The sequence below is a fragment of the Amia ocellicauda genome, chromosome 17 (genome assembly GCF_036373705.1).
Source record: "Amia ocellicauda isolate fAmiCal2 chromosome 17, fAmiCal2.hap1, whole genome shotgun sequence".
Taxonomy (NCBI): domain Eukaryota; kingdom Metazoa; phylum Chordata; class Actinopteri; order Amiiformes; family Amiidae; genus Amia; species Amia ocellicauda.
The window spans coordinates 29,611,749-29,630,592 of NC_089866.1; the positions used below are offsets into that span (position 1 = coordinate 29,611,749).

Sequence of the window (18,844 nt, forward strand, 5' to 3'; positions counted from 1 at the left end):
AAATTGCTGATTACTGCTTAAAAAAGGTTTACAGAATACAGAATTAACTGCATTAACTGTTTAATGTTTTATAGATATTTGTTTCCTTTTCTTTCTTTGTTTCCTAGATTAAATTGAACCTATAGACTAGTCACGAACACCTGGGCTGTATTATAACATTCTAGAAAGGGTTTAAGAGAATGAGAACACACACACAAAAAAAACTTCCAGTATTCAGTGTGTGCTTTGCAACTTTATCCAGAGTTACAGACATTATTTTTTACAGCTGTAGCATAGGTTGCAATTGGCAGTTTCTTCTAGAAGTGCAACTTAGTCCCAAAGAAGTGGAACTGTGAGCCTTCAGAATTACAGAGAGAGGCTTTTTGTTTTTATTTCTGTAAAATCAGCCAAATTATTTTCTTACCTGGACATTTTTATTTGTTTAATTTTTTTTGTCTTCATTTTTTCCTGGTATTTCCACAGGGCACAGAGAGAACTGCTGCACCTGGAGTCCACGTTGGATAAGGTAAGGAACCCTTCAAGATTTATCTCAGTACATTGGTGCTAGGGTTTGAAACTGTCCTTGCATGATGAAGTCAGTTTAACATTATTTGCATTCCTGTAATTCTTAGCAGAGTATATTGGTAACCCATATCCAGTGTGCATGTAAACACATTCAATCTGTCTAAATGAATTGTAGGTGTGAAAGTTTCCCTTTGAATATCCAACAGCTAATGTAAAGTGTCCACTTTAGTATAGCTCAAGTAAGCAATTCAGAGATTGTGTGGAATGAGAATGTATTTAGATTGATGTGCTACCCTGCCTTGACCAGCCAACTGACTCTTTGTCCCCCCAGCCCTCTGGAATGGGCACCTGGGGCTTCCAGCAGGGCCAGAGGAAGCAGCCACGTAAGATCATTACTGGAGTATCATTCACAGCTAAGGTGAAGCTCCACAAGACAGAGAAGGCCTGGAAGCCAAACATAAGGAAGGCTACCACAGAGGACACCGAGACCATCAAGACAGAGGTATGTAGGAGCAGTGGACACGGTTCTTGTTTGTGGGGTGGGATAAATAACTAGCTAGTCTTAAAGGGGATTGTGGGTAAACTTGGTACCCCTGTAATGATCGTGTCTCGACCTCTAATGATGGAGAAGCGGAACTGAGAGGCTACATATGCTCACAAGCACCCACCTGTCCAGTAGAAATAAAACCATGGACTTGACCAAGGTTTACAGAACTAACCCTTTTTCCTTCCTTCCCTCCTCCCTCCTTTCCCCTTCAACAGGAGCTATTCTGCAGGATGCGCAGTATCCTGAACAGGCTGACCCCACAGATGTTCCATCAGCTGATGCGTCTAGTGACTGAGCTGACCATCGACACAGAGGAGCGGCTCAAGGGTGTCGTTGACCTAATCTTCGAGAAGGCCATCTCCGAACCCAACTTCTCCGTCACATACGCCAATATGTGCCGCTGCCTTATGGAGGTGAGAGTGAGGTAAAAGAGGGAGGCAGGGAATGATAGAAGGTTGCAAAGATGCTACATGGATCGGATTTGTTTTGCTATGGAGCTGCATGAATCCTGGACCCCTGTTCATCTGTGGGTTTTCACTCTGTACCTGTTAAAGCTAGAAGCCAGCCTACCACACAGACCATGCTTAGCTAATTCAAGTTTCCATCTTGCTTATGGTTTATGTTCTCCCTCCTCCTCTTTCTGTAGCTCAGCGTCCCTACCACTGGCAAGCTGGGCATGACTGTGACTTTCCGCCAGCTGCTGTTGAGAAACTGCAAGACAGAGTTTGAGAAGGATCAGGGTGGCGCCGAGGTCGTTGAGAAGAAGCAGAAGGAGCTGGATGCATGCTTGGTAATAAAAACTAAATTAATATTTTTTAAATGTAAAGTACTGAAATGTGATAATCCTTTATTGTAAATAAGGCACAGGTTGGTTGTGCAATCTCAGTATGAATAACATACACCTATGTTAGTCCCAGTGAGAGATCGAGATCAGGCACGAGAAAGCTTTATGTGATCCAGTAATTGCAGTCACATGATTTACTGTGTATGTAGCTCTGGGTCTGATCCAAACTACAGCGATCTCCCGGCACTAGGGAATCCAATCCTCGGACAGTCTTCTAGTCCCAAAATACCAGGATTGAAAACGTGAAATACCTAGGGATCAGGCGATTGTGGCTAATGAAAAATGTGATGGCACAGTAATTCTTGAACTCCGTGCTGTAAGCTATTTATCAAAGAAAATGTGCAAGAATTAATACAGAGGCTCATGATCTGTTCAAAATGTGAATCTGAAGTACAACCACCTGCAGATTCAGCCCGAGTTCAGCCGATCAGCAGAAGAAGGCACTGCTGAGGTCTCGCGGACTCCAACTTTAAAAGGGCAGCTACAGTTCATGAGCTGCGTGAGTGACGCAGCAGCAGCGCCATCGTGTGATTAACTGCATCAACACAGAATTGTTCCTCTTTGAAAATGCAGGGGGACGGGGGCTGTACCTGCAATTAACATTTAGTTTCTGATGTCAACTCTACCAAACCAGTGTGGAGTCTGAAATCGCATGTTAGCCGGCAGCAATATTATTTGGCCCCCCAAAGCCCCCCAAATTAATTATAAATATATATTTTAAAAAAATGCTAAAAGTCCCAAATGCAATGTCTCAAGAAGGAAGTGACTCAACCTAAATAATGCAAAAGTTACATTTTAACTTAATCAATGATGGAGGAGGTGAACAGCGCCTGGTGCTGAAAATATAGCTAACTTGTTATGCAAGTTGCGCCCAGCAGCAGATGGAGAAAAACTACACCAGTCAAGTAATTCATTTCAACAGTAATAATTTTGACTTCATTGACTTTACAAACAACAGGGATTAATTGGAGTCTGTTTCTTCTGAGACAAGACCCATATAATATAACTTCACTGACTGAGGTAGGATATGTGGCTTAACAGCATCTGATTTTATTTTTTATTAGGCCTAGTTACAATTGCAACTGGCCAGAAAGGTAGCATCCTACATAATACAATAATTAAAAGAAATGGAGGCAATGTCTGTGTCTTAATGTCTGTATCGGGAGTCTCGGGATAACCTGCTCCTGTAATGACAAAACAAACAGAAAATACTGTCAGCATGAGACCTAAAATAGCCCTGGATAAGCACTAATTATAATAATAATAATAATAATAATAATGATGATAATAATAATCACAATAATGTTAGGAGCCTATATGACTATTTATTAAATACTAAGTTACTTATTTAATGGGAAAAGTTGCATTTCCCCTCGGACACAATCTTTTGGATGTCAGGTGAGAGGGATGTGATTTTGATGCACAGGCAGTCCTCGATTGACTCGTGTGAAAGCTGGTTCCTGTCGTGAGTCTTCATTGCATTCAGAGAGGAAAATGAGGACTCGCAGGTGTAAGTTGGTCCAAAAATTGTTAGCACATAAAACGCAAGTTTCTTTATTGTGCTGTATTCCTCTGAGCATGCTACCCAAAACGCACACAAGGACTCGGCACTCCTATGCGCATCCCTGATTTGGCTCGACTTCTGGAATTCAATCAGCTCATAGGGGCGCCTTATCCAGCGAGGGTATCGTTGTCTTATCAAGGGAGGAGAATTCTCCACCTGGACGGACTGTGAAAGGATCACGTACAAACGCAATGATGTCCTTGGGCATGCTGTAGTCTTCAAATCTGGTGTAGAAGTTGTCCCTCAGCTGCTTGATAAAATATTTCATCACCTCTGTGACAATACTGCAGCCTGGTCCCTCTGCCTGTCGTTTCTTCAGTGTGCTGAAGTGCAGTAGCCTTCCAGATGACAAGTCCAAATTGAACAAGTCAAGCTTCCTAGTATAGGTTTTCCACCATGTCCATGACTGTTGTTATTCTAACTGCAGATTGAACCAGTTTAAGTGACAGAATATGTCAGCCAAGATAGCAACATTAGAGAGGAATTCCTCAATTTCCAAATTATGAAGGTGGTCAGCTGCTGGCCTCATTTTGCTTTTTCTGAGAAAATCCACAACCTGGTCATGCAGCTCACAGAATCGTTCTAGAGCTTTTCCTTTACTCAGCCACCACACTGATCACCGTGGGTGGCCTCCTCTGATTCTGTCACAAGCTTGCGGAAATGACGGTGTTGGGTGCTTGATGTCGTGATACATAAATAAAAACATGTATTTAAGAAAGCAATAGGCTATTAATCTTGTTTTCGTTGATTCTGTTGGTTGCATTATAATTATTACTGCATTTTGAAGATGACCCCACCAATACACAACGTTGCCACAATGTTGCAGCAACTTAATATGTGTGTTAGTTCTTTTTAATTGTTTTAAAAACAACAATCCTGAAATCCCGGGATTGATAAAAGGATTCCCTACCTGGCACCCATCCTTTCCACAATGTGTAGGGCCCCTCTCTGTGAATGCCAATGTGGGCTGTCATTAAGTGCTGTCTGTGTGTGCAGAGCGAGGAGGCCAAGGGCAAGCATCGCCGCCGGGCGGTGGGCAACATCCAGTTCATCGGGCAGCTCCTCAAGGTGAAGATGCTCAATGAGAACACCATGCACAACTGCGTCATCGTCCAGCTGCTGAGAAAGCAGGACGAGGAGTCCCTGGAGTGCCTGTGCCGACTCCTCTCCACTATTGGCAAGGACCTGGACTCGGAGAAGTCAAAGGTAATGCCGCTATGCCAGACCGTGCCCTGGCTAAACATCCAGGAACGTCAGACTGCATACTGGTCCTCATATTCTTCTCTAGACATAATGAGCCAAAACTGGGGTGGCCAGTTTGCCAGAAGAGTAAATTCCGTCTCACTGACACTCCTGCGTTGTTTTAAAATGAGCAAACTAGCCTTTCTTCTGCCACCAGCTTTCTAGAGTCATTGGGCCTCTAGACAGTGATCTGAATAACTGCTTCTGTGCATCTGCAAGAGCTTTCCAGAAGGAACGCTGCTTCACTCAGTAGTATGAAGTTACTGCTTTGCCACGCAGTCTCGACTGTTTTCTAATCGTTCTGTCTGAACTTTTTACAAGCCCCCCATGGACCAGTACTTCAAACAGATGGAGCAGATCGTCAAAGAGAGGAAGACCTCCTCTCGAATCCGCTTCATGCTGCAGGACGTCTTGGACCTGAGAAAGGTAATGACTGTTGAGAGAATAGAAACCTTCCTTGCTTTTAGCTTCCCACCCCCCCATTCCCTGCCTGTCTCTTGTTTTCTCTCTCTCCACTATTCACTGACTCATTCTCCCGTTCCTCAGGATAACTGGGTTCCCAGGAGGGGTGACCAGGGCCCTAAGACAATTGACCAGATCCACAAGGAAGCCCAGTTGGATGAGCACCGTGAACAGATCATGAACAAGCAGGACAACCGACGTGGGGGCAGGAATAGTGTCCCTGTCTCCAAGAACAGGCCCATCGACACCAGCAGCCTCGGCAAGATCTCAAAGGTAACTGAGAGACACACACATGCTGCCACCCACTACACCCATCCACTTTGAGATTTTACACTCATCTTTTCCACTGTCTGCATAACCCTAAGTATAGTGATACCCAATTGACTTTTACAATGACTTTCAGCAAAACCCCAGTTTCTGATCCCTGTTTTGGTGGCAGCACTTGAGTGGTTTGGAAGGCTGTGTACTTGTTTACATGCTTTAACGTTGGCATATTTGTTCTGTGGATCGTGGTTCTGCTGAACACCTCCATCAAAAATATGCAGCATCAGAGCTGAGGAAAGTTCAGTGAATCTGCCTGCAATAGGATCAAGTGATGAATGTAACTCCAATGTATACTTAATACAGCTCAAGTAGGCAGTTCAGAGATTGTGTGCAATGAGAATCTATTTAGATTGATGTGCTGCCCTGCCCTGACCAGCTGACTGACTCTTTGTCACCCCAGCCCTCAGGAATAGGCCACCGGGGCTCCCATCAGGGCCAGAGGAAGCAGCCACGTAAGATCATTACTGGAGTGTCATTCACAGCTGAAGTGACGCTCAACAAGGCAGAGAAGGCATGGAAGCCAAGCATAAGGAAGGCTACCACTGAGGACACCGAGACCATCAAGACAGAGGTATGTACAAGGGTTCCCACAGTCATGGAAAATCCTGGAAAAGTCATGGGAAAACATTTGCCATGTAGCTACACATATAACCCATTTACAACATACATTGGATATAATGTACACTCTGATAAAAAGAAACAGTTTCATGGTGTAGAATCAAATTGTATTAAATCCTGTTTAAACTTACCATTTAGTACATATTCTGTAATACACGTGGTTATTATGAACGTCCCAGATGAATGTGCCAGATATTATGTATACAGGGATTTTCAAGACTTGGGAGAGTCTGTGTGAAGTGTATATACGCTAAGCACAACTCCTATAACCATATAGCAACACAAAGAAGCTCATTGCGTTCACAACACGCAGACTTCTGGCATTCTGCACAGATTCTCAAGATCATTGGTTGCGATCTTGTACTCCAAATTTACATAAGTCTGAACAGAGTCTGACCATTCAGCCAGTAAACCCACAGTGTTTGTGTAGATTCTGAGCAGAATGACGTAAATCTGTGTACGCGATCGTGTCTAAATTGGTCAGGATCTACCAGAATGAGGATCTCCCTTTTATGTGAAATAAAGTTAATAGTAAAAGTTAATCACACGCACATCCAACTTAATTAGTAGGTGAAGGGCAGATAAAAATCCATATAAAGTAAAAAGAATGAAATACCTGGACACTTACCACAGCTCCAATGCACAAATAAAAAGTATTTATGTAACCCATGCTTCACTGGTTTTTAGCAAAAACGTTTCGATCTACACAAGATCTTCAGGATATGGATGTATGGACCAGGATATGGATCCTGATGAAGATCTCTTGTAGATTGAAATGTTTTTGTGAAATACAGTTGAACCTCGGATTCAGGAGGAACAATGTGGATTCCGTCCGGGCCACGGAGCAATGGTCCTGCTCTTTGTCCTTTCACAGATATTTGAGGGGGCATTGGAGTATGCTAATCCAGTCTACATGTGTTTTGTGGACTTGGAGAAGGCATACGACCGTGTTCCCCGGGATGTCTTGTGGGAGGTGTTGAGGGAGTATGGGGTGCCGGGGCCGCTTATGCGTGCCATCCGGTCCTTTTATTCCCAAAGCAAGAGCTGTTTCCGTATTCTCGGTGTTAAGTCGAAAACGTGGGTGTTGGACTCCGCCAAGGGTGCGTCTTGTCTCCACTCCTGTTTGTGATTTTCATGGACAGTATATCAAGCCACAGCTGAGGTAGAGAGATTATCCGGTTTGGGGGCTTGGAGGTGGCATCTCTGCTGTTTGCAGATGATGTTGTGCTTCTTGTCCCATCCAACTGTGATCTTCGACATGCACTCGAGCATTTCGCTGCCGAGTGTGAAGCGGTTGGGATGAGAATCAGCACCGCTAAGTCTGTGGCTATGGATGTCTCTCGGAAAAGAGTGGATTGCCCGCTTCAGGTTAGGGGGGAGCAGCTGCTCTTAGTGGAGGAGTTTAAGTACCTCAGGGTTTTGCTCACGAGTAATGGAAAGGGGGAGCGTGAGATTGACAGGCGGATCACTGCAGCGTCTGCAGTATTGCGGGCACTGTATCTGTCCGTGGTGGTGAAGCGGGAGCTGAGACCTCGGACAAGGCTCACGGTTTACACGTCAATCTACCTCCCCATCCTCACCTGTGGTCATGAACGTTGGGTAATGACCGAAAGGACGAGATCGTGGGTGCAAGCGGCGAAAATGAGGTTCCTCCGCAGGGTTGCTGGACTCACCCTTTGGGATAGGGTGAGGAGCTCAGTAATCCGGAAGAGCCTCGGAGTAGAGTCGCTACTTCTCCAGATCGAGAAGAGCCAGTTGAGGTGGTTCGGGCATCTGGTAAGGTTGCCCCCCCGGGAGGCTGCCTGTGCAGCTCTACCGGGCACTCCCCACTGGGCGGAGACCCCGAGGCCGACCCAGGACACGATGGAGGGATTATATCTCTCGGCTGGCCTGGGAACGCCTGGGAATCCCCCAGGAGGAGCTAGAATCTGCCGCTGGGGAAAGGGAGGTCTGGTCTGCCTTGCTTAGTATGCTGCCACCGCGACCCTCACCAGGACAAGCGGTGTAGGAATTGGATGGATGAATGGATAGTGGAAATGCTGTTTTAATTGTTTTCTCATTATCATACACATAGTGTTCCATGTTTTTGTTTTTTATTTTGACAAAAACACTAAAACCGAATGAAAATCGGTGCAAAAACAATTATCAGGTTTAATAAGATTGGGGGGAAAAAAGGTTTTCCTATAGCCTACATCAGTGTTTCTCAACCCAGGTCCTGACAAACCACTGTCTCTTCTAATGTTCGCTCACCTGCGCTTTCAGCTCTCAGTTATTGAACAAATTAAGTGATTAATTAGATATCCCCTGTTATTTTCAGCTCTCATGTGTTGGTTGATAAGTCCATTTAAGGTTTCAATTAAACAAGTGAGCGCGTTAGAACAAAATCCAGCAGACACAGGGGTTCACCAGGACCAGTGTTGAGAACCCCTGGCTACATCAAATGCTCAAACTTTATGTGTCCGTTGCATTTAAATTATGTAGCCAAATGTATGATATGCATATTTATTTAAAATCAAGTAAATAATAATACATATTGTTCTATTCAACAGATACAATTTTATTTCGAACCACAAACAAGTTCTACAAAAGTTACCAATATACACTGTTTATACCAAAGTTTCTTGTGCTGTTTGCACTGTCCTCAATGCCACAATGCTGACCAACCTTCGTATGTGTGCCAATCATATAGCGTGATATTAATCACATGACCTCCAGCAAGCATCTGTTTGAGCGGTACACTGCAAAACAGCTTCGATGTGAGTGCTGACAAGATAATGTCATAATATTAAACAAGCTTGTGAAGTAGTGTTTCATAACAAATAATTTCTGGTAAGAAACTGAAAATAATATTGAGTGTTTAAAATGGGTATAAATCTGTAAAATCCAAACTAATAATCAAAAGCTTTTTGGTTTAAACAAATCAGTCGTCTAAAATACTTATTTAGCAGCGTACAGGAATGGATTACTGTAGGCCCTGGCCATTTGTATATAACAATGTTTGAAGGTATGTTTTTATTAATTAATTGAGCTGATTTATAGAAGTTTATATTCAAGGCAATTCAGAAATCATTAAAATACAGACTGTTAATGTTGTTTTGTATAGTTTCTACTGTAATCAACATTTATACTACATATACATTGATCAGATAGTACTAGGTTTACTTATTATGTGGTTCTTTCCTATTGTGTTTATCAATATCCTTATTATTTTCTGTGTGCATTTCCAACTTTCCCGCATTTTATTGTAAAAATAATTTAGTCATGGAAAATCAGAAAATGACCATGGAAAAATCATGGAAAAGTCATGGGAAAAAAATATCTGATTTGCGTGGGAACCCTGTATGTAGGAGCAGTGGACATGGTTCTTGTTTGTTGGGTGGGATAAATAACTAGCTAGTCTTAAAGGGGATTTTGGGTAAACTTGGTGCCCCTGTAATGATCGTGTCTGAACCTCTAATGATGGAGAAGCGGAACTGAGAGGCTACATATGCTCACAAGCACCCACCTGTCCAGTAGAAATAAAACCATGGACTTGACCAAAGTTTACAGAACTAACCCTTTTTCCTTCCTTCCCTCCTCCCTCCTTTCCCCTTCAACAGGAGCTATTCTGCAGGATGCGCAGTATCCTGAACAAGCTGACCCCACAGATGTTCCATTAGCTGATGAGCCAAGTGACCGAGCTGACCATCGACACAGAGGAGCGGCTCAAGGGTGTCGTTGACCTAATCTTCGAGAAGGCCATCTCCGAACCCAACTTCTCCATCACATATGCCAATATGTGCCGCTGCCTTATGGAGGTGAGAGAAGGACTGTGGCAGGGGTGAGAGTGAGGTAAAAGAGGGAGGGAGGGAATGGTTGTGAAGATGCTACATGGATCAGATTTGCTTTGCTATGGAATTGTAATTTGTGGGAGCTTAGTTTTGAATGGACCAGCAGATGCCGGTCTTGTGAAGTGCATATCAAGAAGTATTGCTGAGATGGCACTAGTGCTCTTGCCATCACTCACCCACACTCTGTGTAAGCCAAGGTGTCGGTTTGTCCCAGTCCGTCTTAGTGTAGAGCTCCAGTGATGATCTCTTATTAGTGCCATGGTGTCTGGGCCTCTGGCATCTAGTGATGGAGGAGAGGATCTGAGGAGCCTCATTGAACACTTTCAGTTTCGTCCCACTCCAGAGCTATCTGGAATTTGTTTTGCATTCAATTCCAAACCACTCAATGAGATGAGCTGCATGAATCCTGGACCCCTGTTCATCTGTGGGTTTTCACCCTGATACCTATTAAAGCTAGAAGCCAGCCTACCACACAGACTTAGCTAGTTCAAGTTTCCATCTTGCTTAGGGTTTATGTTCTCCCTCCTCCCCGTTCTGTAGCTCAGCGTCCCTACCACTGGCAAGCTGGGCGTGACTGTGACTTTCCGCCAGCTGCTGTTGAGAAACTGCAAGACGGAGTTTGAGAAGGATCAGGGTGGAGACAAGGTCCTGGAGAAGAAGCAGAAGGAGCTGGATGCATGCTTGATAATAAAAACTAAATTAATATTTTTTTCTAAATGCAAAGGACTAAAATTTGATAGTCCTTTATTGTAAATAAGGCACAGGTTGGTTGTGCAATCTCAGTATCAATGGGCCAATCGTTAAGCAAGCATTTGAAGCATCGTGCAAGCATGAATGTAAGTGGTGTGTATGTTTATTTTAAGGACTTTCATTTAGTGCTTGGCCGTGTTGGTTCTTGATAGCCTCGTGTAACACACACCTGTACAACGGGCACGTGGCACAACTGGCTCAGAAATGTAATTTGAGAGTCCCCAAAACAATTAGCATTGTGCCTAATTGACCATTGTGGTGCGAGGGCGCCTGCCTGTGGTGCTCTGACTGTCAGTGTTGGCTGGGTGAGGGGCGGACCTCTGCAGCTCGGTGCAGCAGAGCAGATTGTTGTGATCTGGAGAAGATAGCAAGGCTGGATTTAGTTCTTAATATAAAAATAACACTAGTGAATTAGTTAGTATGTGGACAGTAGATAGTCAACCTTTACACCTATGTTAGTACCAGTGAGAGATCGAGATCAGGCATGAGAATGCAATAACTGGATCACAAAAAGCTGTCACATGATTCACTGTGTATGTAGCTCTGGGTCTGATCCAAACTACAGCGATCTCCCTGAACTAGGGAATCCATCCCGGGATCTCAGATAGTTTTCTAGTCCCAAAATACCATGATTGAAAACATGAAATACACGGGATCAGGCGATTGTGGCTAATGAAAAATGTGACGGCGCAGTAATTTTTGAACTCCGTGCTGTAAGCTACTTATCAAAGAAAATGTGCAAGAATTAATACAGAGGCTCATGATCTGTTCAAAATGTGAATCTGAAGTACAACCACCTGCAGATTCAGCCCGAGTTCAGCCGATCAGCAGAAGAAGGCACTGTTGAGGTCTCGCAGACTCCAACTTTAAAGGGGCAGCTACAGTTCATGAGCTGCGTGAGTGATGCAGCAGCAGCATCATCGTGTGATTAACTGCATCAACACAGAATTTGTTCGTCTTTGAAAACGCAGGGGGACGGGGGCTGTACCTGCAATTAACATTTAGTTTCTGATGTCAACTCTACCAAACCAGTGTGGATTCCAAAAACACATTTTAGCCGGCAGCAATATTATTTGGCCCCCCAAAGCCCCCCAAATTAATTATAAATATATATGAAAAAAATGCTAAAAGTCCCAAATGCAATGTCTCAAGAAGGAAGTAACTAAACCTAAAAAATGCCAAAGTTACATTTTAACTTAATCAATGATGGAGGAGATGAACAGCGCCTGGTGCTGAAAATATAGCTAACTTGTTATGCAAGTTGCGCCCAGCAGCAGATGGAGAAAAACTACACCAGTCAAGTAATTCATTTCATCAGTAATAATTTTGATTTCATTGACTTTACAAACAACAGGAGGGATTAATTGGAGTCTGTTTCTTCTGAGACAAGGCCCATATAACATAACTTCACTGGCTGAGGTAGGATATGTGGCTTAACAGCATCTGATTTTATTTTTTATTAGGCCTAGTTACAATTGCAACTGGCCAGAAAGGTAGCATCCTACATAAAACAATAATTAAAAGAAATAGAGGCAATGTCTGTGTCTTAATGTCTGTATCGGGAGTCTCGGGATAACCTGCTCCTGTAATGACAAAACAAACAGAAAATACTGTCAGCATGAGACCTAAAATAGCCCTGGATAAGCACTAATTATAATAATAATAATAATAATGATGATATTAATAATCACAATAATGTTAGGAGCCTATATGACTATTTATTAAATACTAAGTTAATTACTTAATGGGAAAAGTTGCATTTCCCCTCGGACACGATCTTTTGGATGTCAGGTGAGAGGGATGTGATTTTGATGCGCAGGCAATTCTCGATTGACTCGTGTGAAAGCCGGTTCCTGTCGTGAGTCTTCATTGCATTCAGAGAGGAAAATGAGGACTCGCAGGTGTAAGTTGGTCCAAAAATTGTTAGCACATAAAACGCAAGTTTCTTTATTCTCTGAGCATGCTACCCAAAACGCACACAAGGACTCGGCACTCCTATGCGTATCCCTGATTTGGCTCGACTGGAATTCAATCAGCTCATAGGGGCGCCTTATCCAGCGAGGGTATTGTTGTCTTATCAAGGGAGGAGAATTCTCCACCTGGACGGACTGTGAAAGGATCACATACAAACGCAATGATGTCCTTGGGCATGCTGTAGTCTTCAAATCTGGTGTAGAAGTTGTCCCTCAGCTGCTTGATAACATATTTCATCACCTCTATGACAATACTGCAGCCTGGTCCCTCTGCCTGTCATTTATTCAGTGTGCTGAAGTACAGTAGCCTTCCAGATGACAAGTCCAAATCGAACAAGTCAAGCTTCCTAGTAAAGGTTTTCCACCATGTTCGCGACTGTTGTTATTCTTCCGTGTAACTGCAGATTGAACCAGTTTAAGTGACAGAATATGTCAGCCAAGAAAGCATCATTAGAGAGGAATTCCTCAATTTCCAAAACATGAAGGTGGTCAGCTGCTGGCCTCATTTTGCTTTTTCTGATAAAATCCACAACCTGGTCATGCAGCTCACAGAATCGTTCTAGAGCTTTTCCTTTACTCAGCCACCACACTGATCATCGTGGGTGGCCTCCTCTGATTCTGTCACAAGCTTGTGGAAAAGACGGTGTTGGGTGCTTGATGTCGTGATACATAAATAAAAACATTAACGTATTTAAGAAAGCAATAGGCTATTAGTCTTGTTGTTTTCGTTGAGTCTATTGGTTGCATTATAATTATTGCTGCATTTGAAAATGACCCCGCTAATACACAGCATTGCAGCAACGTAATAATACGTGTGTTAGGTGGGAAGCTCTTCTTAATTGTTGTTTTATAAACAACAATCCCGAAATCCCGGGATTGATAAAAGTGCCCGGGAGTGGATTCCCTACCCAGCACCCCATCCTTTCCACAATGTGCAGGGCCCCTCTCTGTGAATGCCAATGTGGGCTGTCATTAAGTGCTGTCTGTGTGTGCAGGGCGAGGAGGCCAAGAGCCAGCGTCGCTGCCGGGTGCTGGGCAGCTCCTCAAGGTGAAGATGCTTAATGAGAACACCATGCATAACTGCGTCATCGTCAAGCTGCTGAGAAAGCAGGACGAGGAGTCCCTGGAGTGCCTGTGCCGACTCCTCTCCACTATTGGCAAGGACCTGGACTCGGAGAAGTCAAAGGTAATGCCGCTATGCCAGACCGTGCCCTGGCTAAACATCCAGGAACGTCAGACTGCATACTGGTCCTCATATTCTTCTCTAGACATAATGAGCCAAAACTGGGGTGGCCAGTTTGCCAGAAGAGTAAATTCCGTCTCACTGACACTCCTGCGTTGTTTTAAAATGAGCAAACTAGCCTTTCTTCTGACACCAGCTTTCTAGAGTCATTGGGCCTCTAGACAGTGGTCTGAATAACTGCTTCTGTGCATCTGCAAGAGCTTTCCAGAAGGAACGCTGCTTCACTCAGTAGTATGAAGTTACTGCTTTGCCACACTGTCTCGACTGTTTTCTAATTGTTCTTTCTGATCTTTTTACAAGCCCCCCATGGACCAGTACTTCAACCAGATGGAGCAGATCGTCAAAGAGAGGAAGACCTCCTCTCGAATCTGCTTCATGCTGCAGGACGTCTTGGACCTGAGAAAGGTAATGACTGCTGGGAGAATAGAAACCTTCCTTGCTTTCAGCTTTCCATTCCCTGTCTGCCTCTTGTTTTTTCTCTAGCCACTAGTCACTGACTCATTCTCCCGTTCCTCAGGACAACTGGGTGCCCAGGAGGGATGACCAGGGCCCTAAGACAATTGACCAGATCCACAAGGAAGCCCAGTTGGATGAGCACCGTGAGCAGATCAAGGTGCAACAGCAGCTCATGAACAAGCAGGACAACCAATGTGGGGGCAGGAATAGTGTCCCTGTCTCCAAGAACAGGCCCATCGACACCAGCAGCCTCGGCAAGGTCTCAAAGGTAACTGAGAGACACACACATGCTGCCGCCCACTACACCCATCCACTTTTGGAGATTTGACTATTTTCTACTTTCTACATAACCCTAAGTATAGTGCTACCCAAATTACTTTCAGCAAAACCCCAGTTTCTGAGCCCTGTTTTGTTTTGTTGCAGCACTTGAGTGGTTTGGCAGGCTGTGTAGTTGTTTACATGCTTATATTACAGTTGAAACTGAGACGCAGTATAGCACCAGTCAGGAGAAAACCGCTATACAGCTCTGGAAAACATTAAGAAGAATTGATGCTGTTTTGAAGGCAAAGGGTGGTCACACCAAATATTGATTTGATGTAGATTTTTCTTGTGTTCACTCACTTTGCATTTAGTTAATTGATAAATATAATCTATTAACATGTCCATTTGTGAAAGCATTCTTACTTTACAGCATTTTTTCACACCTGCCTAAAACTTTTCTACAGTACTGTGTATATATATGTGTATATATATATTCTCTATATTTTGTAAGTCACTCTGGATAAGAGCGTCTGCTAATATAAAATAGTTATATATATAATTGGCACAAGTATTTTGGGGAAATTGAACAATTGTAGAATTTTTTTGCATTTGTTTCCATCCTTTCTTTCCAAGGAGACTGAGAAGAATAAACGTGAGCAGCAGTTCCTGCTGGACTTGGAGTCCATCTGCGCCGGCATGCAGAAACTCCACATTAGCGATGTGGTCCTGGAGAAGGTGTGCAGCCCCCTGCTTGTCTAGAGGACCCTAGAGTTTTATTTTCTTATTTTCTGCATTGTTCTGATGGATGTGTTTAATGTTGATATTGGACAGTCTCATTTGTACTTGTATACCATGTTGCATGTTTCTTGTCAGTTGCTTTGTAATTGTGATTGTAGTTGAATGCTGTGTGTGTGTTACCTGTCCACCAAGCCAGTTATTAGAAGACGTCCCAGTTTGCGTCGACTGATCCTCTGGAACGTCTTTTTGATTGAAAACATCAACTGAGTGTTATTTGATGTCTGAAAACATGATATAGTGCAAACTTGTTCAGCTGAAGCCATTCTGTATGTGGGGAAAGGACTCATTTGCATGCTCTATTGCCTGTTTTTCACTGTCTCCTGCAGCCCAGAGCGATGCACTCCAATAATCAGCGTCTGTGTGATGAAGACAATATTAAGGAGGAGAGCTTCTACAAATGGCGGTTCCGTAAAGACCTGCCCTCTCTGGGGTCCCTGGAGCGCCGTAGAGACAGAGCAGAGCAGGCCAGGAAGAGAGAGCGGAGGACTTCTGTGAAACGTGGCTGGCATTAGAAAATGAAGGGGGGGGCGGGAGGATGGTGTATATATACAATTTATTGTACATCAGTAAAAATTACAATTTCAATTGTATGTTGTATGAATTGAATTTACAGCTGGAAAATTAGGAGGTTGAATTTTGTTGCATGAATACTAGTAAAGATTGTGGAGGAAAATAGAGATCATTTTATGCTTCTGTGTTTTGTGTGCTTTGTGTGCTGTGACCCTGTAGTTTTCTCACAGTAACTATTAATTTGCCTGCATTCTTTTCACTTGAATTATGATAACCTGTTCTCTTTTCACTTCTCATTTACTCCCTTTTAGTTTATCAGCAACTTACATTTTCTACTTAGAGTTTTATTAGAGTTTAATTGTTTCAAACCTATCTTAGTTATCGGCAAATGACCTTCCAAATGTAGCTGGCAATTTAGAGGATAATTATTATTCATGAGTAATAATTGTAATAATATTGATGAGATGGGTAGTCTTATTTTAGAATGCCAATGAAATTACTATCATAGTTATTTAGATGACCAATCAGACACTGCTTGTAAAATGTCAAACCCCTTGAAGGTATGTCCCAAAATGGGAATAAAAGCTTTGTACTTCCTTTAACTTTTTGGAAAAACAGCATTATACTTGTTGAATACTTTCTGTTGCTGTGTTCTGCTGTTTTTTCCTGTGCACGTAATAAAATCTGATTAGAACTTCTGACTCCAAATATTATTTCCAGCACAAGATGCTCTGAGGTTGTCCATTGTGGACATCAGACCCCTCAATAGCAAGTGGTGTAAATAGTTTAATGAAATGAAAGGATGCTGATACGATACAGTCAAAATGTTGCAATGGACAAATTGTTTTAATTGATCATTACAGTTAATGTTTTATTAGTAAGTACTTTCAATTGCCATAGGACTTTAAACTGGAGTTTTTATCTGGTATGAAATATCTGAAGAAATAATAATCACTTGAATGCTCAGAACATAGCTTGCAGTTACACAATATATAACACAAAAGAATACAAAATAGTTTTTTCTGCAAGTTGTTTCAATATGCAAAGTTACGTTTCACATCCCACCCCTCCTCTCCCATCACACCCAAACCTCCCACCGATCTAGCTTCCTTTTCTTCATCCTCGCGTCTCTCAGATGCTGAAGTTTCCACTCTCCTCCTACATCACAAACCTACAACATGTGCCCTGGACCCTCTCCCTTCTTACTTCCTCCAAGCAACTGCTCCTGATCTTCTCCCCTTCATCTCCTCCCTCCTCAACTCCTCCCTCCTCTCTGGCTGTTTCCCCTCTGCATTTAAACAAGCTGCTGTCATCCCATTCCTCAAGACACCAACCCTTGACACCACCTCTCCTCAGACCTACCGCCCTGTCTCCCTACTCCCCTTCCTCTCCAAGACTCTCGAGTGGGCGGTCCACCGTCAGCTCTCTGACTTTCTGTCCCAACACTCACTCCTTGATCCTCTGCAATCCGGCTTCCGCACAGCTCACTCCACTGAGAATGCTCTCCTGGCAGTCACTGACTTCCTCAGCTGTGCTCGGGCAGGCTCCCTCTCCTCAATCCTCATCCTCCTTGACCTCTCTGCAGCATTTGATACCGTTGATCACTCCATCCTCCTCTCCTGCCTCGCTGACCTTGGAATCTCTGGGACTGCTCTCACCTGGTTCTCCTCATACCTCAGCGACCGGTCATACCAAGTGACATGGCGAGGTTCCTCACCCACCCCCCAACCTCTCCTCACAGGTGTCCCCTGACCCTCTCATCCCCTCTCGCATCTCTTCCTGCTTGTCTGCTATCTCCACCTGGATGCACTCTGACCACCTCAAGCTCAACCTCTCCAAATCGGATTTCCTGTTTTTCCCCCACTCTTCCTCACCTTCTGCTGACCTCCCCATCTCGATCCCCTTGGAATCCACCACACTCTCTCCTTCTTCTTCCGCTAAATATCTAGGAGTCACCCTTGATCCTGCGCTCTCCTACACCCAGCACATCACCACACTGACACACACCTGTAGATTCTTCCTGAGCAACATATGTCGAATCCGTCCCTTCCTCCCCGACTACTCAACTCAGCTCCTCGTCCAGTCACTGGTCCTCTCCCGCCTGGACTATTGCAACTCCCTTATGGCCGGCCTGCCTGCAACTAATACCTGCCGCTCCAGCTCATCCAGAACTCTGCGGCTCGTCTGGTATTCTCTCTGCCCCGATTCACACACTCTACTCCACTGCTCCGCTCCCTCCACTGGCTCTTGATGCCGGCACGCATTCAATTCAAGACATTGACCCTCATCTACCGCTGTCTCAACCACACTGCACCAAGCTACCTTCAGACACTCGTCTCTCCATACATCCCCTCCAGACCACTGCGCTCTTCCAGTGCCAGAAGACTAACTCTGCCTCCTCTCCACTCACCTTCCTCCAGAGCCCGCTCCTTCTTATCCCTAGCCCCTAAATGGTGGAACAACATTCCCACCGAAGTCAAAACAGCAGAGTCCTTGACCTCATTCCGGTGCTTACTCAAGACACATCTTTTCAGACAGTACTTATAATATTAGTCCTTTTTAACTCCCATTAGATAGCACTTCACAGAGTTTTATTATGCTTCTTGCGTTTTTTATTGTTTCCTCTGTAAGATATTATTTGTTGGAATGTATTTTTCTATGGGAAATTCTATACCATCTGGTTTGGTAGAGGAAACAGACCTCCTCCCTTTCACCTGGTAGCCCCTGGTAGCCCTGGTAATCCTATCTTTATGACCAGAGACCAAAAGGGACCTGTCCTCTGATTGGCTCTTAGCCAAATTCAAAATGACCCCCACTTCTAAATTACTTTAGCATAAGGCACCCAAGTCATGGTGGTGGCAAAATGCTATTGGTTGGAAGGAAACCTTATAAAAGGGAAAACAAAGAGAATTTGAGTT

At 43.8% G+C, this 18,844-nt stretch overlaps 1 protein-coding gene and 1 non-coding gene across 2 annotated transcripts; both read left to right on the forward strand.

Moving 5' to 3' along the window:
* The first annotated feature begins 465 nt into the window (after window positions 1-465).
* Window positions 466-15,377, forward strand: LOC136712324 (eukaryotic translation initiation factor 4 gamma 1-like). Its single transcript, XM_066688829.1, has 8 exons — window positions 466-505; window positions 836-1,006; window positions 1,267-1,464; window positions 1,698-1,877; window positions 4,462-4,665; window positions 5,023-5,127; window positions 14,419-14,625; window positions 15,252-15,377. The coding sequence occupies exons 2-8, from the start codon at window positions 845-847 to the stop codon at window positions 15,375-15,377; spliced, it is 1,182 nt and encodes a 393-aa protein (XP_066544926.1). The 5' UTR covers window positions 466-505; window positions 836-844.
* Window positions 10,167-10,243, forward strand: LOC136713311 (small nucleolar RNA SNORD66). The gene has a single exon (XR_010804933.1). It is a non-coding gene; the product is annotated as a small nucleolar RNA SNORD66 (small nucleolar RNA).
* Window positions 15,378-18,844: the final 3,467 nt, after the last annotated feature.